General features: G+C 46.5%; 1 protein-coding gene across 3 annotated transcripts in view; it reads right to left on the bottom strand.

The window, feature by feature from the left end:
• Positions 1 to 1478: 1478 nt before the first annotated feature.
• The window catches only part of C23H6orf89 (chromosome 23 C6orf89 homolog), a 37499-nt gene continuing 13668 nt past the window's right edge, over positions 1479 to 25309 (bottom strand). For all 3 annotated transcript variants that reach the window (XM_055406126.2, XM_055406124.2, XM_055406125.2), the window contains 5 exons: positions 16474 to 16628; positions 16204 to 16343; positions 14912 to 15041; positions 9742 to 9865; positions 1479 to 6759 (listed from right to left, as the gene is read on the bottom strand). In XM_055406126.2, coding sequence (XP_055262101.2) covers positions 6665 to 6759; positions 9742 to 9865; positions 14912 to 15041; positions 16204 to 16343; positions 16474 to 16628 — 644 coding nt within the window. In that variant the 3' untranslated portion in view covers positions 1479 to 6664. The remainder of the gene's footprint in view (positions 6760 to 9741; positions 9866 to 14911; positions 15042 to 16203; positions 16344 to 16473; positions 16629 to 25309) is intronic.

Raw genomic sequence — 25309 nt, 5'->3', positions numbered from 1 at the left:
ACGAGCAGAGGTCCTATAGAAAAGACGAGTGGAAAGAGAGTCTCAAGAGGGGGGCAGTGGTTGCACAGAGGCCAGGGGAGTGAGGGGCTTTCCACAGGTCAGTGTCAAGGGCTATAGAGGGGTCGAGAAAGAAGGGGCCTGGTGATTCTGCCACCTTTTTACATGGAATCAAGACTTACCTTCTTTTTTTTTTTTTTTGGTTGAAGTGGAGTTTTCAAGCAGGTTAATGAATAGCATTATGGAATGCACTAATTTTCAAAGGATGTACATTAGACTTGGCACAGACAAGAATGAATATACATTTTGTAAAAACAAGCATTAAAAAAATTAACTCTAGACTCTTTGACTCCTAATCCAGATAATCATTGAACAGGATGTGACTTACCAGCAAGAGTTGAATACATGATGGCATATTCACACCATAGAATATTATCCACTAAAAAGAATGGATTAGAGAGCTATGCCAGTAGGCCAGCTGACCTGAAGGGAACTCTGTGAGTAAGGAAAGCAAGAAACATCAAGTGCCTGTAATCTGATACCACCTTTGGCCAAGCAATGACAAAAGTCTTGTGATTTCTGATTATGATTACAAAGAACATGGAAGAAAGAGTGGGAAGATACATGGCAGGATATGGCTGTATACATACTACATTCGCCTGACCAGGGATGGGCAGGGGGTGAAGGGTGCAGCAAGTAAGAAAATACAACAGGGGACATCCCTGGAGGTCCAGTGGTTAAGACTTCATGCTGCCAATGCAGAGGGCCTGCACTGGTCGAGAAACTGAGATCCCACATGCTGTACAGCACAGCCAAAAGAGTAAAAAATTTATAAATTTTTTAAAAACTGAAGAAAAAAGAGAACACTAAACACTAGGAAATGGCCATATTTATGCATTTATATAAAATTGTGCATATAACACAAAGAAATTATCAAAAAAGAATGAACACACAAAAATGACTTAATCAAATCTGCAAGTGAGTTAACTGAGTGCTGCGAGTGGCCTCCATCGGGGGGCATGGGGGTCAGCTAGCAAGGGCGCCAGCCAGCGAGGGGGCCTCGCTGTCCTCGTGCAAGGTCCAAGGACACCTATGGGTGAGGCGACACTGTGAGGGCACCTGGGCTGTGTGCAGTCAGCCAGGAGAAGGAAAAAGGCGTTGAGGGTCTCATTTGAATTTTGGGCAAAGTGCAAGAACAGGGGAGGGTATTAACAGGAGGACTGAGATCTGAGAATTCACAGGAACAGGAGATCAGAAGCCATTGCAGGCAAAGGGTTAGAATGGGGGTAAAAGAAGCGTCTGTGAATGTGAGCGAGTGCAAAGCTCGGTGCGGACGTGAGACAGGACCCAGACCAGGGTGGACAGGTGACCTGGAGGCCCACAGCAGAGGCCGGCCTCAGGAGTAGGATGTGACTGTCAGTCTCCAAGTTGCAGGAGAAGAGAAAATGGGAAACCAAAGGATGACACCAAGTACAGGCGAGTTCTTATCAACCAACATACACACTTTTAATTGCAAAAAGTAAAAAATTTTTGTCACATGAAACCTTAATGTACATACATTCTTTACAAGTTTGTGGTACATTAAGTTACAATCAACATTCCACACTGAACACAGAGTGACATCTTAGACCATTCGGAGCCCACGTGGCTGGACAGGTGTCCGCCCCTCTGTTCACTGGGACCCCCCAGGGGCCCGCCACCCCTGGCTCCCTAGAGAGGAACTGCAGCCGTCCTGGATCCCGTCCCTGGTGGCGGCAGGGATTTTGCTGAGCGCCCAGTTCCCGCTCCCTTCCACCCTAGGCGTCTGACACTGACCTTCCCGCAGGAAGGACAAGGAGGAAGAGACCATGGCCAGCATTTTTCTGAGGATGAGACTATGGAGAGAAGTTTGGAGGGAAAGTCATCTATGACGGAGGCTGCGCCTTCTCTGGGAATGACGGCATGTGTCCGTCGGGTTCCGGTCACAAATTCTCACAGATAAGCGTTTGTTCCTGAAATGGCTGGAAGTGCTCTGAAGGGCTGAAGCTTGAAGGCTGGGACCCTGCTGAGCTGTGGGTCAAGGTGGCTTTGCAGGGTGACCTCACCGTGGAGAGAGATAAGGAGGTAAATTAAGCCTGGTGTGAAGCAGATGTCCTGACTCTCCAATTTCTGTCTGAAACTCAAAACTAAGCTGGTTTCCCTTCTCAGCACGGGTGTCTGCAACTGTGGCCCACTCTTGGAGTGACACTGGCTGACAGACAGACAGACAGATGCATGAAGGCAGGAGTGGCCCGTGGGCAGCCCCATCATGTCTGGACAGTTCCAGGCCTCTGCTTGGAGTTTCGTAACATCTCTTCCCTCCAGTATTCTGCAAAGATCTGGACATCTCACAGTCTCCAGAGAGGGAGACATGACGGGTGTAGTCAGCTCTAATGCTTAAATTATGCAAGGCAGGGAAACCAGACGCGAAGTGACCCAGACCACAGACAAGCTGGCCGGAGGGCTTCTCACCAGGGCCAGCACTTAGAGCCAGGCCACGCCCAGGGCGGGTGAACTCGGATGTGGTGCACGAGGGACACCACCTGTCCATCTTCTCTGAGATGCTTCTGCAGAAGCAGCTGCTGGATATGGAGAGGCTGATGGCGACAGAGCACAAACTTTGCATCTGTGACAGAGCTCACTCTGTAAGCACCTCACCTTCCTAGCTGCCTGGCCCTGACATGCGTCAGTTCTGGACCCAATATTCGTGGGTCCGAATGTGGAGAGATTCTCAGACCAAAATGCTATTTTAAAGCACATCTCTGACACTCCCCTCCTTCAACCAATTTTAGTGGGTGAAAAAGCTGAAAAGGGGAAGTTAATGAGCGTGGAACTTATAGGTCAGGAGAGTTTGTCTTCTAGCAATAGGAAAATTCAAAAGTCTACAACATTCCTGTTTAATAGATGATTCTCAAAAGGTAGACAAGATCGACTGTCCCTGCATTAGTCTCTTTCCTCTACAACCTGGCCACCTGCTGGGTGAGGATTCCATGAGAAGCAAACATCTACTCTGAGGGTTTCAATTTTCACTAGGGAAGCCACTGGCTAATGAGCAAAACTGCATCCAGACTGTGTTAAAATGACTGAGGGACTTCCCTGGTAGTCCAGTGGTTAAGACTCTGTGCTCCCAGTGCAGGGGGTGTGAGTTCAATCCCTGGCCGGGCAACTAAGATCCCACATGCTATGCGGTGCAGCTTTAAAAAAAAAAAAAGAACACTGCCTATATAAAAAACATAAAATGATTGAGGCCATCACCTGCAGCTAAGGAATTATTTTGTTTTAAAATTGCTCCTACACCAAGGCCTATGCTGGGTTTTGGAAGAAGGGAATAGAAAACCGCGAACTAAAAAAACAAGTGATGTAAACTCCAAGGGGACCCACAACTGGAATTGGGCTGAGTCCCTCTGCTGGTCACACATCTGGAAACTTGTGGTGATGGGAAAATGGCTGGAACATTCACTCCTAAAAAGCGCTTTCAGATGGGGATGGGAAAAGGGAAAGGCTTTTTATAAAAGTCATCTGTTAGCTTCTCTCCATTTCTGTTTCAAACAGTTTCGAAAACAAACCCTGAAGAGCTCCTGGCTTGCTGACCCTGCCTCTAGGTTCTCCCACTCAGCTGGGCACACCAGAGTCAGCTAGACCCACAGCTTCGTTCCTGGGCACCACTCTGCTCTGGAGCAGGAAGACACTGTGCTGTGGAACCAGCCATCGACTGCCAGCAAAGGAACTGTCCTCAGCCCGTTTCTTTACTTGTAAATGAGGCTCTCATATCTGCTTCACAGGACTGGGCAAAGATCAGAGGAGATCATGCGTACCCAGACACTTTGAAGTTGAAATGGACTACTTCATTATTAAGAAACATTACTATGTCTTTCTCTCAGAAAATGACCCCAAATTTGTCTATTTCATAGATTGTTTTGTATTTCACCAAAGAAGTAGATTCTGTTTTCATAAACCTGAAAAAATTGAGTGGGGAGAGGGTAAGTTCTACTTATGTTCTTCATGAGCCAGGACAGTGGCAGTGTTCAACATCCTACTCTTGGGGACCTCAGGACACCTGAATATAATGCCTCAAACTGAGGCCAAAGCAGCCTTTCTCCCCAGAGAGCTGACTTCTCCCCAGAGAAACTCAGTACATGAGTTTCACTGCCATGTCACCTCTTGGTAAACACTCAATAAACTTGTGAGCAAGCCCTGTGGCTTTGCTCTTTAGGGTGGTGGTAGACACGGAGATTTCTATGGCCCCACCAGCCCCCTGACCCTGCTTCCTCATCTTTATGAGCCTCCTTCCCACACTGGGTCATGTGGAGGAACTTTTGCTGCTTCCACGGAGGAGCTGAGAGCTAGGTGAGCAGGGGTGACCCCGTGGCACCCTCACACAAAGCCTTGGGTAACTGGAAAGGAACTAGCTGGTTACTCACTGACTACTGGCCAGTCAGTGGTAGATTCTGCTTTTCAGAATTACCTTGAGAAGAAGGTACATTACTTAAAAAACCTTCTTTGAAGAATTTCACCCCTACATAAATCTACATTCAATTCTGAACTGGACAGATTTTAAGTAAAATGAGTAGTGTACACACGGAAAGTTTCTACTTATCTGCTGCCAGACCATTCTTTGTTGAAGACAGCTGACAGCTTTGGGGACCTCCCACAGAAGGCCTCAGAACACCAACACACACAAGGCTCTTTCAGTTTTGACTTGAAGAGGGCATTTTATGATCATTTAAGGTGTGAAGGGCTGGAGTAAAATGGGGAAGGAACACATGGTAATTCATAAAAACACAATGGGGAATTTCGATCATCAGAACAGTTGCTTTGCTCCTAAGGAACCCTCTCTTTTGTTAACCCAAAGGGCCTAATTTAAGGGAACTCTGACAGACCTCTAAGGGACTTGTTTACATGTCACCAGGGGCAAGCACATTGCAAAGGCTCTGAAAGTATGCACAAAGCTGGCCTCTGAATGGTCCCTCTGATTTAAAAACCTCTTAAATTGTAACTGCTTAGCAGCGTGCCTTTTATACGGACAGGAAGTTTTGTCTTTCCTGTACTACTTCACACATGGTACAGATTCTTTTAAGCAAAAATTCCCTCAGGTACAGTTCATGCTACTTTCACTCAAGTCCGTGGAGGAGGCTCTGAGTGATGTGAACCCTCCCAATCCTTTACAAGCCCCCGAACAGGCCATTCGGGCACACACTGATCCTCACTGATGCTCGTGAGATGCAAAGAGGGCCTGGGTCAAAGTGCAGGGGCGCCTCCAAAGGATGACGAGGACCCCACAGTGAGTCCCGTCCTCTTCCTCCACCACTGTCTGCCTCTGGTCCGTAACTCAACACAGCAGACACCGCCACTGTCTGTCTGATTTCTGCAGTTTAGAACCAGGGGCTGTAGTGTGGTCTGCTTCTTTTCCTTCAGCTTGGCAATGGCATGATCAGAGACCAGATATTTAACAAAGTTGATAAAGGAATAATAAAGGGGGAAAGGAAACAAAAAAAGAGTGTCCTTATTTGTACACTTAAGACATACAAAAAGCACTTGAGGAAAACACCAGCAGAGCGAATCGTCCAATCAAAAGGAACACGGTTTTGTATTTTCACAAGAATTGAAAACACCTCACCTTGGTTCCCAGTACAGGAAGCGAAATCATTGCAAGACAGTCACACAGTCACACACCCAGCTGACCAGCACTTCGCGTCTGGAGTTCCTTCCCTAGCCACATGACAACATCACTGTGACACATCTGTAAAACATCTCCTCTGCAGAAAGTCGGACCCTAAAGATCAAACCCAGGGAGGCGCCCTCTCCCCAGGCCAGCACTCTTAACTCACCCCCCTCTGAAGACATTTGGTAAAAGCAATACGGCTGATGAGAGCAGTGCTGCCTCAGCAGTAAAGGGCTCTGGCCGGGCCAAGGGAGGGGCGCTGGGAGCCCAACTGCTGAGAAGCCGCCAGACAGGCGAGGGAGCAGGGGAGGGAGGGAGAGACTGAGAACCTGACCGAATGGAGGAAGACATTACCTTAGGAATTACCGCTTCAATTACAATCAGGCTCTGACCTGGCACTGGAGACTCCAAGAGCCACACGCACTTGGGAAAGAAGTGCACTTCTCGAGTGCAGTTTAAGGTTATTTGATCCTTTTCACTGGTTCAAGATTCCACTCTGCTTGGGAAACTGCCATGACTTCTTTAACCATCCGTGGCTTTCCAAAAGACGTACAGGGTGGTGTTACCAGGGAGACGGGACAGGCAGGCCCACCTGGCAGAGGATGGTGCTGAAGTCAGGACCTGCTGACTGCCCTCTTGTGGCCAGGAGCCAGCAGAGGGGATCATGCCATGCAAGTGAGGGAGGGTACCAACCCTGCTCCCTGCCTGAAGGCAGCCTCAAGGATTTGGTGCCAAGAGGCTGGGCAGAGGCCCATCTCTCATAGACGGGTATCGGTGGCGGAGTCCTGGCCAAGCGGCTGGGCTGGAAGAGTTGGGAGGCCCAGGCTCTGGCCTTTGCCTCCAGCACACAACTTGCTCACACACGCATGCACAGGGCAGGTGACTAAGTAACCAACCCCTGGAAAGTGGTTTCATCGTTTTCTGTTTTTATTCTCCCCCTTTCGATCTGGTCTTCAGCTCTCAAAGCTGTTCCTTTAGATCTGTGTCCTATTGCTCTGACAGGGTGGTTCCATCGCAGACGACCAAAGGCTGGACCCCTCTGGCTACAATGTAGACCTTCCAGTGGGTGTCACCAGCGTAGCCTTGAAGGGAGACAGCAACAAGGAAACCGTGTGAGTGGCAGGGACTGTGCCGACTTGTGGGCACAAGCTAGGCAGGTCTGCAGAGCTGCCCTCAGATTCACCTACAGACTCAGGCCATTCCTGCTCTGGAGGTCTGTGAGCTTTTCCTAGCATAAGTGTCCCCAGCTATCATCAGTCCTCTCTGTAAGCTGACATCCAACAGGTTCATCCAACCATGAACCAAAGTGTTTCAGCATCCCCCCTCACCTGGGTAACTGTGAACCACAGTTTGGCAGGTTTACAAAAGCAGGATGGTCTAGACACGGCTGATGCATCTGTGTGTGCCAAGTGGCTTCATCTATGTCCGACTCTGTGCGACCCTATAGACTGTAGTCCCCCAGGCTCCTCTGTCCATGGGCTTCTCCAGGCAAGAATACTGGAGTGGGTTGCCATACTAATCCAGGGGATCCTCAAGGGGATCTTCCTGACCCAGGGATCAAATCCGCATCTCCTGAGGCTTCTGCACTGCAGGCAGATTCTTTACCACTGAGCCACCAGGGAAGCCCCAGGTAAGGTTGACATGGAGCTCAATTCTCAGAGTCAGTTTTGTTTCAGCAAAAAGACAGGACGGGTTCTAAGGGAGGCCAGGGCACCCTGTCCAATTCTCCTGAGGTTATACACAACATGGTCTCATTATAGAATATCCAGATTAACCCAAACCAACACTTCTAAATTGTATTCTGCGAACAGTAGCACCCTATAATACAGTCCAGGGAAAAAAGGGTTCCATGGTCAAGTAAGTTTGAAAAACACTAGATCCCTCCAGGGCTTTTCAGAGCCTTTTGTACACTAATGCATACTGTGTTTCAACAAGACAGGCATTTCCCAAAGTCAGTGACTCAAGAGCCCTATTTGCCAAGGGTCTTTCCCAGGGACTGTTTTATGAACCCTAGGGTCATGACCTGTATCATTTGTGCAATGATATCTAGGAATGGGCTAGAAAGGTAAAATTTAAAAACTTTAATACTTCAGTAACTTCCTGATGAAAAATTTTCTACAGAAGGATATACACTACTCATCTTTAAACTGAGAGCACTGAAAGGAATGTAACCTCTGCTTGGTGACTCAAGAAAGGTCATTATGAGCCGTGACTGTACCATCATGGCAGGTAACATGGGTTCACCAGCGCCAGCCTCTGACGCTTGACACCCACATCACTCTTGAAAATGCTGTCCGTCACGGGTTTTCTGGTGATCGTGAACACTGTCCTCTGAACCCAGCCATCATGGGATAATGCTTATTTTGTCAAAAAACACAAAATCTTTTTGACACGGTGCTATTCTTGAGGGTCTCTGAGGTGCAAGAGCGGCCATCTGTTTTACAGGCACTACTCTCTTCCACTGTTAGGGTATGCCTTTCTGTCCTCATTTTTCCCTGTGGCAGCTGCAGCCATTACTTCTATTTCTGCCGCTGCTTCCTGAGTCCACTGTCCTCCCCACCCCCAGCCTTCTCCTGACTTGCCCTCTTCCCTGGTTCTCGTCAGCCTCCATCCCTTCTCCACATGCCTATCACGTTCTGCCCTTCATGGACACTGCCAAGCACAGGGATCCCTTCCCTCTGGTCAGCGAGTTGGCTGGTCACAGAACGACAAGGATCAGTCTCTGGATTCTGGGCCATTCTGGACTAGCCACACCAGCCTTGGATCAAAGAATCAAAGCTTCTTTGATCACTGCCAGTCACCCATCTTTGTTTTTTTTCCTTTTTTCCTTAATTCTATAATTGGCACTCGGGATGCCTGTGGGAGCTGAAAACCTAGAATTTGGATAACGAAAGTGTTTCTGTAGCTGTCTGAACTGTCAGGCATTTGTAGAACATTAGACAGAAACTTTTTCAAGCACAGCTACACATTCCAAAACCAGAATGCCATACAGACTTGTGCAGCGTCACTCCACTACAGAACAACGGGTTTGGAGTAATTTCCACCCAAGAATCCTCTTTTCTTGCAGTAATCCTCAAGAGCCAGGCCAGCTGTGCTCCATTATCAGCTAAACGCTTAATTTGTGCATTGTTTTCATTTTTTTCATTTTTAAATTGAAATAAAAGTTATGTAACTTGGATTAAAGTTTGGCAGTTTTCAGTATGCACCCTACCTCCAAGTGAGGTGAGAGGTTTCTAGGGACTGGGATCTTCCAAATAGAAAAAATTAAAAGAAATAAATTGGAAAATCAGTCTGGGCTCTGTCAGGGAGTCAGGGCTCCCCTAGGTTTTGTGAGGCAAGAAAAACAAGAAGGGCAACAGTGATGCTTGTTGATTTATTCTGCTTCTTCCAAGACAGTTTGATTGTCAAACTGACAGTGATTGATTCAAGTCTGTTTCTTTGGAACCAATTTTTAGATGGTAAGGCACAGAACAAGTCACAGTCGGGAAATCATGGAGCCAAGGGTGGGTCATGATTGTGAGGTTGTGACCAGACCGTGGGATCCACAAGGAAGGTAGTATTTCCTTGTGTGGCTGTTGCCCTTACATACTGCCTGAATTGTTTTACTAGCAAACTGGGCACAGAAAGGGTTTCATTGAATCTGAATTGTACCTCCTTTGGCTTGACTGTGTAAAAGGAATCATTTAAGACTGATGCTTTGCCTAACTGACGGTTGGGCCTTGCAGTGGTCACCTCTCCTCTCTTTTGGTCTCAATTTCCTTATCTGCAAAGAAAGTATTGCTCTAAATATTTTCCACAATAATTCCTCCTAATTTGAAATCTCTAAAGCCAATGGACACATGCATTCTAAATGTGCATATGACCTACTTCTCTTTGATACCTTTTCTCTGTAATTACTTATCATTACATCTAAGCATAAATAATTGACCTTGCTAATAAAAAAAAAGCTATTTTTGACTTTAATAAATCTTTGTAAAGGCAATATTTAATTTTTAGAATGCTTTTTTGAGTTAAAAACTAAAAAGACCCTGTGGCTGACCCTGCCCTCTGGGGGCTCCACCTACCGATGTCGCCTGGCTCCAGCGGCATTGCCACGGACTGGCAGTGGCTGCGGCACTGGAAGGGCGGGAGGAGCTGCAGCATGGCCTCCCCATTGCCGACGGCGAACAGGTCATGCATCCTGTGCATCTGGAGGAAAGGCCACAGGGGAAGGAAAGGAAAGCCGAGTCAAATCCTGGGGCACGGGAGAGGAACACACAAAAATTCTTACACATGTGGCTCTGGGTTTCCTAGCAGCCTAAGCAAAGAGGGTGTTTGCTACGACCAGTGCATTCTCTTGGCAAAACTCTATTAGCCTTTGCCCTGCTTCATTCCATGCTCCAAGGCCAAATTTGCCTGTTACTCCAGGTGTTTCTTGACTTCCTACTTTTGCATTCCAGTTCCCTATAATGAAAAGGACATCTTTTTTGGGTGTTAGTTCTAAAAGGTCATGTAGGTCTTCATAGAACTGTTCAACTTCAGCTTCTTCAGCGTTACTGGTTGGGGCATAGGCTTGGATTACTGTAACATTGAATGGTTTGCCTTGGAAACGAATAGAGATCATTCTGTCGTTTTTGAGACTGCATCCAAGTACTGCATTTCGGACTCTTGTTGACTATGATGGCTACTCCATTTCTTCTAAGGGATTCCTGCCCACGGTAGTAGATATAATGGTCATCTGAGTTAAAGTCACTTATTCCAGTACATTTTAGTTCACCGATTCCTAGAATGTCGACGTTCACTCTTGCCATCTCCTGTTTGACCACTTCCAATTTGCCTTGATTCATGGATCTAACATTCCAGGTTCCTATGCAATATTGCTCTTTACAGCATTGGACCTTGGTTCTATCACCAGTCACATTCACAACTGGGTATTGTTTTTGCTTTGGCTCCATCCCTTCATTCTTTCTGGATTTATTTCTCTACTGATCTCCAGTAGCATACTGGGCACCTACCGACCTGGGGAGTTCCTCATTCAGTATCCTATCATTTTGCCTTTTCATACTGTTCATAAACCGTGGAAAATTCTGAAAGAGATGGGAATACCAGACCACCTGACCTGCCTCTTGAGAAACCTGTATGCAGGTCAGGAAGCAACAGTGAGAACTGGACATGGAACAACAGACTGATTCCAAACAGGAAAAGGAGTACGTCAGGCTGTATATTGTCACCGTGCTTATTTAACTTATATGCAGAGTACATCATGAGAACACTGGGCTGGAAGAAACACAAGCTGGAATCAAGATTGCCGGGAGAAATATAAAAAACCTCAGATATGCAGATGACACCACCCTATGGAAGAAAGTGAAGAAGAACTAAAGAGTCTCTTGATGAAAGTGAAAGAGGAGACTGAAAAAGCTGGCTTAAAGCTCAACATTCAGAAAACTAAGATCATGGTATCTGGTCCCATCACTTCATGGAAAATAGATGGGGAAACAGTGGAAACAGTGGCAGACTTTATTTTTGGGGGCTCCAAAATCAGTGCAGATGGTGATTGCAGCCATGAAATTAAAAGACACTTAATCCTTAGAAGAAAAGTTATGATCAACCTAGACAGCATATTAAAAAGCAGAGACATTACTTTGCCAACAAAGGTCCATCTAGTCAAGGCTATGGTTTTTCCAGTGGTCATGTATGGATATGAGAGTTGGACTGTGAAGAAAGCTGAGCTCCAAAGAATTGATGCTTTTGAACTGTGGTGTTGGAGAAGACTCTTGAGAGTCCCTTGGACTACAAGGAGATCTAACCAGTCCATTCTAGGGGAGATCAGTCCTGGGTGTTCATTGAAAGGACTGATGCTGAAGCTGAAGCTCCAATACTTTGGCTACCTCATGCAAAGAGCTGACTCACTGGAAAAGACTCTGATGCTGGGAGGGTTTGGGGGCAGGAGGAGAAGGGGACAACAGAGAATGAGATGGCTGGATGGCATCATCGACTCGATGGACATGAGTTTGAGTGAACTCCGGGAGTTGGTGATGGACAGGGAGGCCTGGCGTGCTGTGATTCATGGGGTCGCAAAGAGTCGGATATGACTGAGCGACTGAACTGAACTGAACTGAAGCAAAGAGGAAGACAGAACCAAGAATAAAACTTACAATTCTGTTTGAAAGACAAAAAACAAATTAGTTTCTGCTAAGCATGGCATCTCCCCACACTGAGGCTAAGGGAAGATTTCTATTTTTTTCTTTTTTTTGGCCATATCAAGGGGACTTCCCTGGTGGCTCAGAGGTTAAAGCATCTGCCTCCAATGTGGGAGACCCGGGTTCGATCCCTGGGTTGGGAAGATCCCTGGAGAAGGAAATGGCAACCCACTCCAGTACTGTTGCCTGGAGAATCCCACGGATGGAGGAGCCTGGTAGGCTACAGTCCACGGGGTCGCAAAGAGTCGGACACGACTGAGCAACTTTCACAGGGTGCATGGGGGATTTTAGCTCCCAATCAGAGTTCAAATCTGCATTCTCTGCCATGGATGCTCAGGGTCTTAACCACTGGACTGTTAGGGAAGTCCCATGGTAAGATCACTTCTAGGGTTTTTCTTCAAGAGACACTGTGTGGTTTTGTGGGCAACATCTGCAATGACAGCCCTGTAGCAGAAATGGCTCGAGTTTCACAATTCACAATTTCTAGCCACAGTTTCCAAGTAGGTCATAGGCAAAATATCTAACTGTATTTTAACAAAAGTCTCGCAGAGGCCAACATGTGGTGGTCTAAATATGCAATCATCTGAGGGTCTGGTTTGATCCAGACAGTCTGCATATCCTCTGGGCAATGGTCTGTGGAATATTATTTCTTACTGTCAGAGTTTTCAAGAGAATCGGACAGCAGCAAGTTCAAGTTTACAATTTTTTGGCAAGACCCAGGTGAGCAGATACATGATGCTACTGATGAAGGACTAATAACAGTAAGATCAGCCTCTGATTTTGAAAGCTACAGATGTACGGGTAACTACAGCTCTCTGAGGGCATATGGACTGTAGTCACCAGGCTCCTCCATCCACGGAGTTTTCCAGGCAAGAATACTGGAGTGGGTTGCCATTTCCTCCTCCAGGGGATCTTCCTGATCCAGAGAACAAGCTGGCATCTCCTGCATCTCCTGCATTGGTTGGTGGATTCCCTACCATTGAACCACCAGGGAATCAGTCCTGCTTCCAGCAGGCATTAAGTACAACCTGCTGTGTGCCTGGGGTTTGGGAGGGGCAGGGAGGAGAAACAAAGGGATAGGGTGCTCTTGGTCAGACTTCTCTTCCTGTCTAGATGGTGAGAGAAAAGAAACCCCAATCCCTCAAGTGCCCTTACAAAGCAGGAGTCAGAAGTCCGACTCCTTAGGCCATGTCCTGGTTTTTTCCCTACCATTTGGGTCCTCCAGAGTCTGAGAATGTGGCCCTACCTTCTCCTGCCTCCCAACCCTGGTCTCCCTGTTGCTCCCCACAGGCCCTGGCCATTACTCGGTGTCCATGGAAACGCTTCGAGCCACTGCAACTGCTGCTGTAGTGACAGAAGCCCTGTCATGAGCAGTCTTGAAAAAAATTCCAGAAGAGCAAAAATTAAGCCGATATATCTCTATTTCACATAGACCTGAGAGAGGGGCTGGGACCAAGCTCCTCCACATTCAGGATGAGGAGAAACAGACAACAGGATGGAGCAGGCCAGCCCTAGGCAACATCCTGGGGTAGGTTAAGTGGGCCTTGGAGCCTCTCACCCCTTCCCCCAGGGTCTCTCAACAAAGGGACCCCACTGCTTATCTTCTATCCCAAGGCTGCCTCTTGGAATCTGGGCCCACAGACACATGACTACCAGAGTCCAGAGCCCAGGGATGTGGACCAAGGGTGGAGTAATGTGGCTGTGGAGAAAGGGGAGCCTGGGCCAGGGTGGGGAACAGATGCTCTAAGAAATCACTCTCAGGATTTCTGCCTATTTGGGCCACTCCCCTTCCAAAAACATCCCTGAGAACCACAACAAGATGATTCTGACAGGCGTCTGCGGAACTCTGTATTTACCCCTTTGGCTGGGCTCCCTGGTGTCCCTGTTCGGCAGACTGGTGAAATTAAGATTCAAGTGGGAAACCCCAAGACAGTGATAAAGGCCCTCATCCATAATTTTTTCATATATCATAATTATGAAGATGAAATCATACTAGGGCCCCGAGTTCCAGCCGAAGACAGCAGAATAAACTTCTTTAAAACTTGAGGCCAGAGCCCAGCACCTCCACCCTACAGCTGGCAGGCAGAAGTTCTTACTTCTAGACAAAATGATTGTTTTTTAAAAGCTTTGAAATTCCTTTAACACGATTCAGCACATTTGGACCCAAACAATAGTGTCAGGAGGTTAAAGACACAACCCAGAGTTGGTAGGGGTCGCAGTTCAGCAAATTTAATTTTTTAACAAAGGAAAATTCATCCTTTTAATTATTCCAAACCAATCCAGACTCAAAAAGCTTCCTCAGGGTTGAGACTCAACAAAAGAGCAATTCAGAGAAAAGTAAACAGACACAAACACAGAACAGCTCTGCCCAGTCTGCTGGCCCCAGAGGTATAAACGTGGGCTCCGGGTACCTGGCCACGGATGGAGGTGAGAGGCAGTGCCACACACTGCCTCAGGCACGTGCTTGTCAAGCCTTCTGTTCCCAAACCATGCTCCCAAGCTTTTTGCTCTCCCTTTTTGCTCTCCATCGGAAGTTTCTCATTTGTTTATTTCTGGGGAAAGCCAAGCTGGGAATGGAGGATGTGGTGAGACCTCTTATTAACTTGCTGTATCCTTGGGCATATCATTTAATTTCTCTGAAGGTCAGTTTCCTTATACCTACAAAATGAGAAACGTTGGACTGTTCATTTACACACTATTCATTCACAGTCTGCCTGCTCTCTACTTGGAGGTAGAGAAGTCTGACTGCATGCTCAGGACTCTTTAAACTTGAGGATTCTACTTTCTTTAATGTAGAAAAGTAGCTTGCCCCCAGGTGTTAAGGGCAGGAAATAGATCTGCAAGATCACTAGCCTTTCTGGAAGCATGCCTTCAGTAAAAAGTCAGGCCGCTGCAGGTGTGTTGGCAAGCAGCAGGAAGAGAGAACTCCAGATTCTGTGGATGACCCTTCAGGTCACCCTCTAAGCTGACTATGCAGGGAAGGCTTTGATTATGACATCAGCCCAGGTACCAAATGAGAAAAATTCTAGATTCAAATCTTCTCAGAATTTCCTACCTTACTCCCCACAATAGGTTCTGGTTGAAGAAGGAAGCATTTTTTCAAGGAGGCTTCTTTTGGAAACGGCAGATAGGTGAAAACAGGGAAAAGCTCACGCAAAATGTGTGATCTGTTCAGCGGTCTTCTCCTGTAGAATGTGTACAAGAGAGAAAAAGTAGTTAAACTGGGCAAGCCAGCCCAACGCCATGGCTAAAGAGAGTTCGGCAAGGGTGGGAAAACTGGGTGGTGGGTGAAGAGGGAAAGATGTCAGGACAACAACTGAAGTATTTGGTCCATGAAGAACAGTCATGTCGAATCAATTAACTGAAACATCACACACACACACTCACTCACTCTACAGCCACAATTTGTCTGTGTGGGTGGGGTGTTTATAAAATCCAGCTAAAACAACATATAGAGGGAGAAAAGAAACACTCCATTCATTCTCTCTTGGCAAAGAGACTGAATTATCAGCAGGCAGGGCAAGAGAGGAGAAGGGAGGAGGAGGGGGCAACAATCGTGACCCTTTTGAAGTGGAGCAGTACTATGTGGGAAGCCTGTATCACCTCGTAAACCGCGTATTTGATCATGCAAATAAACAGCAAATTTAAAGAAAGGCAGAAGCAGAGAAACTACCCAACAAAAAGCCTGAAAAAGCGGTTCTAATCCTCTTTGGAATGATTCTAGAAGTAAACTGGTGTTCCTTTTCTTTGTAGAAAGCAAGTTTCACCCCCAAGAAATGGCCCATGTCGTCTATAAGACCCAAGAAGGAACAGGGAGATAGATGCGGGTTTCAGTGTTGGCTAGGTGACCTTAAGCAAAGTACTTAACCTCTCTGGTTCCCAATTTTCCTGAACTGAAAAACGACAATGACAATTCCGACTTCCCAGCGCTATTATGAGCATCGCCAACGAGTAACAGACACTAAGCACCAAGGCGTGCTGCCTGGCACAAACACATGCCAAGAAATAACCTTCCCTTTTATTCTTTGTGCTCTCTCTGCAGTCCTCAACACTCAGGACCCACTCAGCATGAAAGCAGATGCTAAACACTGTAGTTAGACGTGAATGATGCTTCTGTTGGGTAATCTCGGTGTCCACCATGGTGGCGCCCCTCCTGACACACCTCTTCAACTCATCTCCTTCTCTCCCATCGGTTTTTCAACACTGCGCTGTGGAGTTCTCACTTGACTTGGAGGGTGTGCTGTAAAGTGTACACAGTGCCGGGCACAGCAGGGTCTCGGCAGTAATTAGCACCGTCTGCCCTCTTTCTGTACACACACATAGCTGGGTGCCCCTTTCCACACTCACCATGGATACGGAAATGGGAACCACCGTCCAGGAAAGCAGCGCCACCACTTGGTGAAAAACCCTTGGGTGAAGCCTTCTGTCACCTCTGGATACTGGCACAAAAAGTCCTGAAGCCCCTCCGGCGACAGGGACTGTCCCGTCTTGGGGAGGCAGAAAACAAAAGTGCAACAAGACAACATGGAATTACTTGTCAGGAATGTCCCAGGGCTTGATGTTTTCTAGCCATTTAATGGGTTATGAAGGCAGTGGGAGACCAGTCTTTCTGCGCACCTTGATTACCAGAGGATGCAGTCTCTCCAATTTCCTTGGGGTATCTTCCAGGAGCATCACCTGGAGGGGTAATTTCTGGGCACAGCCAGTGCAGTTGGCAGGGATGGGGTCCGACTCATTCTGCTCACAGTCATTTGTCCACCAGGGGTCAAGGTCTGAGAGAGGAAGGGATGTGGAGAGAACAGATACAGCTGGTGAATCCAGGAGACCCAGCAATGGAGACAGAGAGGCACAATAATCCTAAAAGCTCCACAGTGGTCACCACGGGCGACCTCTGAAAAGGTACATGTCAGATAAGTTAACCCTCAAGAAGGAAACGGAGCGCCTAGCTAGGGAACAGAGGTGGAGAGGGGAGGTACTTCTCTCCGTGTTCTCTTCTAGGCTTTGTGGAAAATATTTTTTAACACGTACAAGTATCTCCTAATTCAAATCAATAACTGAAAGTCAGACAGTTTGGGGAGCTGTATTTGTGACATGGGGTTGGAGATGCAGTTCTTTCCTGGTTCTCTAACCCGTGACCAACAGGTCTGAACCGGCTACAGCATGTGGGGGAGGGGCGGGCAGGCAGGCAGGGTGGTCCCACTGCCAGTGATGCCAGCATTTCTCTGATACCCTAGACCCTGGGCTCACAGGTACAAGGCTGGACCAGGATGGCTCTGGGAAGGAAGAGTAAGAAATGGGTGCAGAGAGAAGGGATGGAGAGGAGAGCCGGGACTTTTCAGGGCCCATCTGTGGAGTAAAGTAAATGGCCTCTGCTCATCAGCGCTCTGTCCCAGTTCAGGGGAGGGGAAAGGGCTACTAACTGTGGCTTCCATCCCCAAGGACTGCAGGGTGGTCAGAACTAGAACACCCCACTCAGGCCCTGATAGGAGAGCTTGCTGGCTCCCCCACACACTACTCTGGTGGGTCCTTCTTTGAGGGGTTGGCTCTGTTTCTATGTAGCCCTTCTTGGTTTTCTCTGCGTGCTTTCCCTCTGAGACTGTTCTGTTCATAATATTATTGCATTATGTCTTGTCTGCTTTCTGTTCCAGTCTGGGTTTCATCTGTGTTCTCTGAGATATGTGTTTGTGATAGGTCTTTAATTTGAATCCAAAATGTTTCACCAGATGGTTTCTGATTAAAACCCAATGAAAACCCAATCAGGAGAGAGCCTAGAACAAAAGACAACAATCGAATGTGGCTGAAAGGAAATCAGTTATTTGCGCCAAGAAACAGACATGGAAACTGACTCTTAACACAAAGCATTTTCTGTAGTGAGCACAAGCCCAGGAGTCTGCAGGATAAGGAACACTCACGCAGGGAGAGCAGTGCGTGTGCTCAGCGTGACCCCAGCCCGCATCTCCTGCAGACAGACCCTGTGTCTCCCGCAGGCAGCACCACCCACAATTCTCACCCCCAGGAGGAGCACACGCTGCAGCACATGGCAGCAATCAGTGCGAGCCTCCGGGGGCAGCGGAAAGACCTTCGGTGGCACCTGTTTTAGCGGCACGCTGAGGCAGCACTTACTCTTTTATTTTCCCTTCTGGAGTATTTTCACATGTTCCATATTAGAGGTCAAATATGATGAACTCTTGCCAAAACACAAGAACTCCGGGTAATGGACATACAATGAGGCATAAGTAATCATGTGTTCAGCATGTGTTCAGTCACTCAGTCGTGACTGACTCTTTGCGACCCCATGGACTGCAGCCCACCAGCCTCCTCTGTCCATGGGATTCTCCAGGCAAGAGTGGAGTGGGTTGCCATTTCCTCCTCCGGGAGATCTTCCCAACCCAGGGATAGAACCCGCATCTCTTGCATCGATAGCCAGATTCTTTACCACTGAGCCACCTGGGAAGCCCCAAATGCAACTTACATTGAGTCAAAATCAATTTAAAAGTCTTAATTATCACAGAAGAAAAGCTCCCAAAATACAGCCCAGAGGCAACATACTATGTTACAATTATACAGCGTTTCAGTTTCCAAAGTGCTTGTGAGGGAGGGGGAAGGAAGGGAAGAGAAGACGAAGGCGATCGGCGCCAAGCCCAGTATGAGCTGTATTTTCGCAGGTAGATACCGTTTACTCTGTCCATGCAATTATTGAGGACACATCACTATTCTGACTTTACAGATGAGCAAACTGAGAGTAAAGGCAAGAGGAATTACCACCCAAGGGGGCGGGGTGGGAACAGCAGAGAGACTGCTGAGGAAGACCATGATGAGCGCGCTAGGGCTCCCTTTTAGGAAGGTTCTTCTGCGGCACGACTAGAGTGGCCTGGAAGAGGGAGGCTGGGAAGAGGCAGACCCAGTTATGCTCTGTTTTTGTCCTTTTATTGGGGACGGAGGAGGCATACGGTGACGAGAGGTCTAACTGAGCCAGTGGGCTTGGGAAGAAAGGGGTGATTTCAGAGGAAGTGATGACAAAATCCATGGCTCTCAGCAGCACTACGGAGACCATCTATACAGGCTGAGATGGTCCAAGAACTCCTCATTTAAGGGAGACACTGCTGCTGCTAAGTCACTTCAATCATGTCCGACTCTGTGTGACCCCACAGACGGAAGCCCACCAGGCTCCCCTGTCCCTGGGATTCTCCAGGCAAGAACACTGGAGTGGGCTGCCATTTCCTTCTCCAATGTATGAAAGTGAAAAGTGAAAGTGAAGTCACTCAGTCGTGTCCGACCCTTAGCAACCCCATGGACTGCAGCCTACCAGGCTCCTCCATCCATGGGATTTTCTAGGCAATAGTACTGGAGTTGCTTGCCATTGCCTTCTCCGAAGGGAGGCACTGGAGGGCTGCAAATACTTATTATCACATTTTTCTGCAGTAACGTGTCATATTCCAAATGAGTCCATTAATTATGACAATCGCACCAGGAATGAAGTGCTGGGAGAAATTCTTCTAATTTATACAAAGGTGCTTCGTGGGCTGTGTTTGTGCTAAGTCGCTCAGTCATGGCCGACTCTTTGTGACTCCATGGACTGTAGCCTGCCAGGCTCCTCTGTCCATGGGGATTCTCAAGGCAAGAATACTGGAGTGGGTTGCCATGCCCTCTTCTAGGGGATCTTCCCAACCCAGGGATCGAACCCAGGTCTCCTGCACTGCAGGCAGATTCTTTGCCATCTGAGCCACCAAGGAAGCCCGCTTCATGGGCTAGTAGCAGCAATTCTGAACCTAAGAGTATCAAGAGATTATTTTAACTTTCACTTAATTTAGTTTTATTCTGAGCTTTAGGTATTCTTGGGACTTCCAGGTAGAGATGCTTGAACAGTAGGCGGAGGAAGAAAACCCAGAGAGGAAAAGCAAACAAGAACAGAATCCTAAAAGGAGAATTTAAGAAGGCGGCAGAATACAAGATAGAGATCTCTAGACATGTAAATATCAACAGCGTTCTTATACTGCGTCTGTATGTGCTCAGTCACTTCAGTTGAGTCTGGCTCTTTGCAACCCTATGGACTGTATGTAGACCACCAGGCTCCTCTGTCCATGGGATTCTCCAAGCCAGAATACTGGAGTGGGTTGCCGTTTCCTTCTCCAGGGGATCTTCCTGACCCAGGGATCAAACCTGCATCTCCTGCACTGTAGGCGGATTCTTTACCCACTGAGCCACCTAGGAAATCCTGTTCTTAACACTACTAACCATAATCTTTTAAAAACAGAAATGGAAAATGATCTCCTTCATAATAGCTGGCAAAAAATTTAACAAAAAAAGTAAAATTACAAAATTTTACTGAAGGATATAAGGTAAGACCTAGATAAATACTAAATGTCATAAAGATATCAAGTCTACTCAAAAACACATACACATAAATTTAATACAACTGGATAGAATTTCATCAGAGTCTCTTATTGGTGAAGGTGGGGCTGTGACAACTGCATTCTAAAGTTTATCTAGAAAGAAAAATGTATGAGAATAACAACAGGCAACAATCCACGACCTGCCAAACTAACTCTAGGAAATGTTTACGTGCCTAAAGGCATCCTGGGGTATGAATTATAAAGTATGGTCACGCTTATAATCTACGGGGGATACACCCCTTAGGCACAGGTACAGTTAGAAAAAGTAAGAAGAGCCTTGTGACAGACACCGAGCATATGGCAGACCCGAGGACCTTCACCTCCGACTGCTCATGGGTCACCTCTGTGCTGGGCAGGAGGAGCGCAGGTCTGGAGGCAAAGGGCACTGTTTTGTTCTCTCTGTGTAGATAATATGAACAAGTAGTCCACAGAAAAATAAATACAAATGGCCTAAAAACACATCTGAAAAGACATCCACCTTCACTGATAACTGAAGAAATGCAACTTAAAGTGAGATACCACTTTCCAGTCACTTGACTGGCAAAACAATGATAATATCCAGGGTAGATGAGCAATACACGTTAATGAAAGTGACACACTGACGTAAGTTTATGAAGATAATTTTTTAGTATTTATTAAAATGTAAAATGTCCATGCTTTCTGACCCAGGTATTGTACTTCCAAGAATCTGTTCTACAGAAATAATAGTGAAGTGTTAGTTGCTCAGTCATGTTCAACTCTTTGGGACCCCCTGGACTGCAGTCCGCCAGCCTCCTCTGTCCATGGGATTCTCCAGGTGAGAATACTGAAGTGGGTAGTCATTCCCTTCTCTAGGAGATTGTCCTGACTCAGGTATCAAACCTGGGTCTCCCACATCACTGGGAGATTCTTTACCATCTGAAACACCGGGGAAGCCCCACAGAAATAATAGTACATGTACATAAAAATATGTGTATATGAATGTCCCAAATCTTAATAACAGCAAAAAAATCTAGAAACTGTTAAATTAAGCAATACTCATACAATGGAATAATATAAACTCATGAAAAATGTGTATTCTGGGTTGAACCGTGTCCCCGACTAATATTTAAGTCCTGGAACCTCAGAATTTGACCATATTTGGAAATAGGTTCCTTGCAGATGTAATTAAAGATGAGGTGATACTGAAGTGGGGTGGGCCCTAAATCCAATCTGCATGCATTCTTATCAGAAGAGAGGCCGCACGACGACTCCCAGAGGGAAGAAGGATATACAGAGTCACGTGGCCACAGCTAAGGCCGCCGAGGACAGACGGCAACCAGTAGAACCTGGAAGAGGCCAAGAATGATTTATCCCTAGAGCCTTTCAGGAGAAGAGCCCTGAAACAACTTGATTTTGGATTTCTAGCCTCCAAAACTGTGAGAAGATTAATTTCTGTTGTTTTAATTCACCTGACTTTTGGTACTTTGTTACAGCAAACTTAAAAACTAATACAATGTGCCTAGCCAAAAATATTTACATAAGCCTTCCTTGTGTGTGTGAATCAAAAAATATTTAATATTTATAAAGTATAGCGATCTGCACAGCCATGGAAAAACTCAGAAGGATGGATGTATATTCAAGTTATTACCAGTGGCTGCCTGGGTGGAGGAGTTGGGAGGGGTAGAGGTGAGAAAATTTACTTCATTAAAAATATATTTTCGGATTTTCCTGGCAGTGCAGGGGTTAAGACTCTGTGCTCCCAATGCAAGCGGCACAGGCTTTATTCCTGGAAGAGATATACAGATGCCACATGCCATGTGGCACGGCCAAAAATAGTTAAAAAAAAAAAAAGTATACTTTCAAAAATCAAAATCTTATGTCTTTTTTGTTTGTTTTCGTGTATGTTTTACATATTTTCCAAATAAAAATGTTTTTGGAGGGAATTCCCTGGTAGTCCAGTGGTTAGGACTCTGAGCTTTCACTGCCAAGGGCCCAGGTTCAATCCCTTGTTGGGGAACTAAGATCCTGAAAGCCGTGCAGTATGGTGGGGACAAAAAGAATAGATACGTGTATATGTAGAACAGAATCATTTTGCTGTACACCTGAGACACGACACTGTTAATCAACTATGCTTCAATAAATAAAAAAAAATTTTTTATGTCTTTGAAGACCATGAAGACTCAAACCAAGAGTATTAACTTTTAATGCAGAGTTTAGTCATCTTGGAAGGCAGGCCCCTGAAGAGGTACCTGACAGAAGAGGTACCTGGGCCAGGTTGATGGCCAGCCAAGGAAGAGGGGAGGTGAGGAGGAAAAACAATCCCCAAAATGGGGTAGTTCATACACTCCATCTGAACTAAGGGGAGCCTGCACGTCAAGAGAAGAGCTACTCTGGACTTCTCTGCAGCCTCTGTCACCAAGGGGGATAAAGAATGTGCTCATATTGGTTTCAGAAAGGGACGGAGGAATGGCTAAGCAGTGAAGTGACCCGGAGGAGGGGGGCTGTGTACAGTTGGGGCTCCTTCTCTCCTTCTCACAGAATTTCCAACAACAAAAGGAGAAGAGACCAGACTTCAACTTGGCCTCCATCTGTCTCAAAGGATTTGTCTGCTGTGTGCTCTGTGAGCAAAATCTCACTTATGCTGGAAAACAGCCAACAAACAGCACACAGCAGACCATTCCACACCACCCTGGTCCACAGCTTTTCTTCAGTCACCGAACATGCTGCATCTCGCTTCTTTTCAGTCCTCCTCGGCGTCTATCCACTTTCCTCCAGCACAGACAGAAAGGAAGCTGGATGGCAATCCCTAACTTTCTTTTGATTTCCAAGGCTTCTTTAGTCAAGATATCCTCCTTACACAAGCTATGAATGTTACACTAAAAGAACAGTTGTGCCAGAGAAGTGAAACTCCACATTATTAGAGTTCGATAAAACACAGGACCTGGATTCCAAATTCTCACTGTGATTATGGCGTCGTTTCGCTGTGTAAGATGTCAAAAACAGTCTTGCGGACAAAACACAGCCTTGAAGGTAAGGAAGGCAGAAACTGTAACCTCCCAGGTTTCTCTGTGAGTTGGGCACACTGCAGAACAGTGGCGAGCCAGGGCCTGTCAGGAGGCTTCCTGGTGCCTGAGAGTTGTTTACAAAGGAAACGCACCCAGGCTGGCTCTCTGTGAACAATCGTAACATATTCTGAAATTTGCAGTGGAGAGTCCTTTTACACAGACTATTAATTTGACAACAAACAAACAAAAAAATGTATACATTTCTTTCCAGGAGCACAAAAACCTCCCTATAGGTAAAAAGGATAGGGAAGAAGAAAGGCACAAAGTAAAGACCAGCTCCACGAGAGTGGGGTGGAGAGAGGGGACCGTTTTGTTCACTGCTCTGTTGAGAACAGTACCTGGTGTTCAGTAGGGTCTCGATACACACTCACTGAATGACTGAATGAATGAAACTTTGACTTTTCAGAAGATTTAACGATAGGATTGGGCTTCCCAGGTGGCGTTAGTAATAAAGAATTGGTCTGCCAATGCAGGAGATGCAAGAGATTCGGGTCCGATCCCTGGGTCGGGAAGATCCTATGGAGTAGGAAACAGCACCCCATGCCAGAATTCTTCCCGGGAGAATTTCATGGGCAGAAGAGCCTGGAGGACTACAGTCCATGGGGCCGCTGAGAGTCGGACACGACTGAGTGCGCACACACACACACACACACACGATAATAGGATTAACTCCATCAGGAGAAAAAAAATCAGACCATCTGAATTTGGAGAAAAGCCTCAAAATAAGAATTAAATAAATATAACCTCATGATTTCTTGGAGCAGGAAATGGCAACCCACTCCAGTATTCTTGCCTGGAGAATCCAAGGGACGGGGGACCCTGGTGGGCTGCCGTCTAGGGGTCGGACACGACTGAAGCGACTTAGCAGCAGCAGCAACAGCAGCATGATTTCTTAGATGTCTCATGTTAGAAATGTACGTAAGAGAAGCCTGCAAAGTCCACAACAAAGCTTATGTGACATTCACCGGTGCATGCTCAGTATTTAATCAGGCTATGCTCCAACAGCTCATTTTGCTAAGCACTTCCGGCTCCCTAGGCACAAGGCAGGGGTGAAGCCTTGACCTTGGCCAGGCCCCTGCAGGAGTGGCAACAGGCCCAGAGGCACTTTCATACACCATAGGGATGGAAAGAACCCAAGAAATCATTTTGCCAATAGCTCTGCCATCAGGAAGCAATGTGCATGAACAATTCCAAACTGTAGAGTCCATCTATTTTTGTGAGTCCTCCTCGTATAAAAATTTGTCTCTAAATGTGAGACTTCAGCTATGTTAGTCAATCCCCTTGCATATCAGCGTCTTCATCTCTGAAATATTAACATAAAAATGTCAGCTGCCTTATGTGACTGCTGTGAAGACTGAGGAATTCAGGGTGCAGGACATGACACAGCGCCTGGCACACATGCTCTAAGTGCTTGACAGAGCTGTCATCACTTTACTTTTTTATTTGCAAATAAATAGGTCTGAGCACTTCATATCTGAGTACTGGCCTGGACTCTAAGTCTGATTAGTTCAAAGTCAATGAATGATCTACTATTCCCCAAACTCCTTAATATTGGGAGATCCACTTCAACCACCCCTTGAAAGTTCATGGATACGTAAGGTTCCAGTTATGCAGTATAGATACAGAGATACACCTTCTAACTGTACATGAGGAACTGTCCCAGGCCTTCTCAGGATACATGAGTTTTACAATTAAAAATCAGCAAAAGTAAACAAAATAGTTCAGTCTAACAGTCTAGTCAAGACTATGGTTTTTCCAGTAGTCATGTATGGATGTGAGAGTTGGACTATAAAGAAAGCTGAGCGCCGAAGAATTGATGCTTTTGAACTGTGGTGTTGGAGAAGACTCTTGAGAGTCCCTTGGACTGCAAGGAGATCCAACCAGTCCATCCTAAATGAAATCAGCCCTGGGTGTTCATTGGAAGGACTGATGTTGAAGCTGAAACTCCAATATTTTGGCCACCTGATGTGAAGAGCTGACTCATTTTAAAAGACCCTGATGTTGGAAAAGATTGAGGGCAGGAGGAGAAGGGGA

This window comes from Moschus berezovskii, chromosome 23 (assembly GCF_049115385.1).
Source record: "Moschus berezovskii isolate FMDL1 chromosome 23, NW_MosBer_1.0, whole genome shotgun sequence".
Taxonomy (NCBI): Eukaryota; Metazoa; Chordata; class Mammalia; order Artiodactyla; family Moschidae; genus Moschus; species Moschus berezovskii.
Note: the sequence above shows the minus strand (reverse complement) of the source record. Positions and strands in the feature narration are given on the sequence as shown.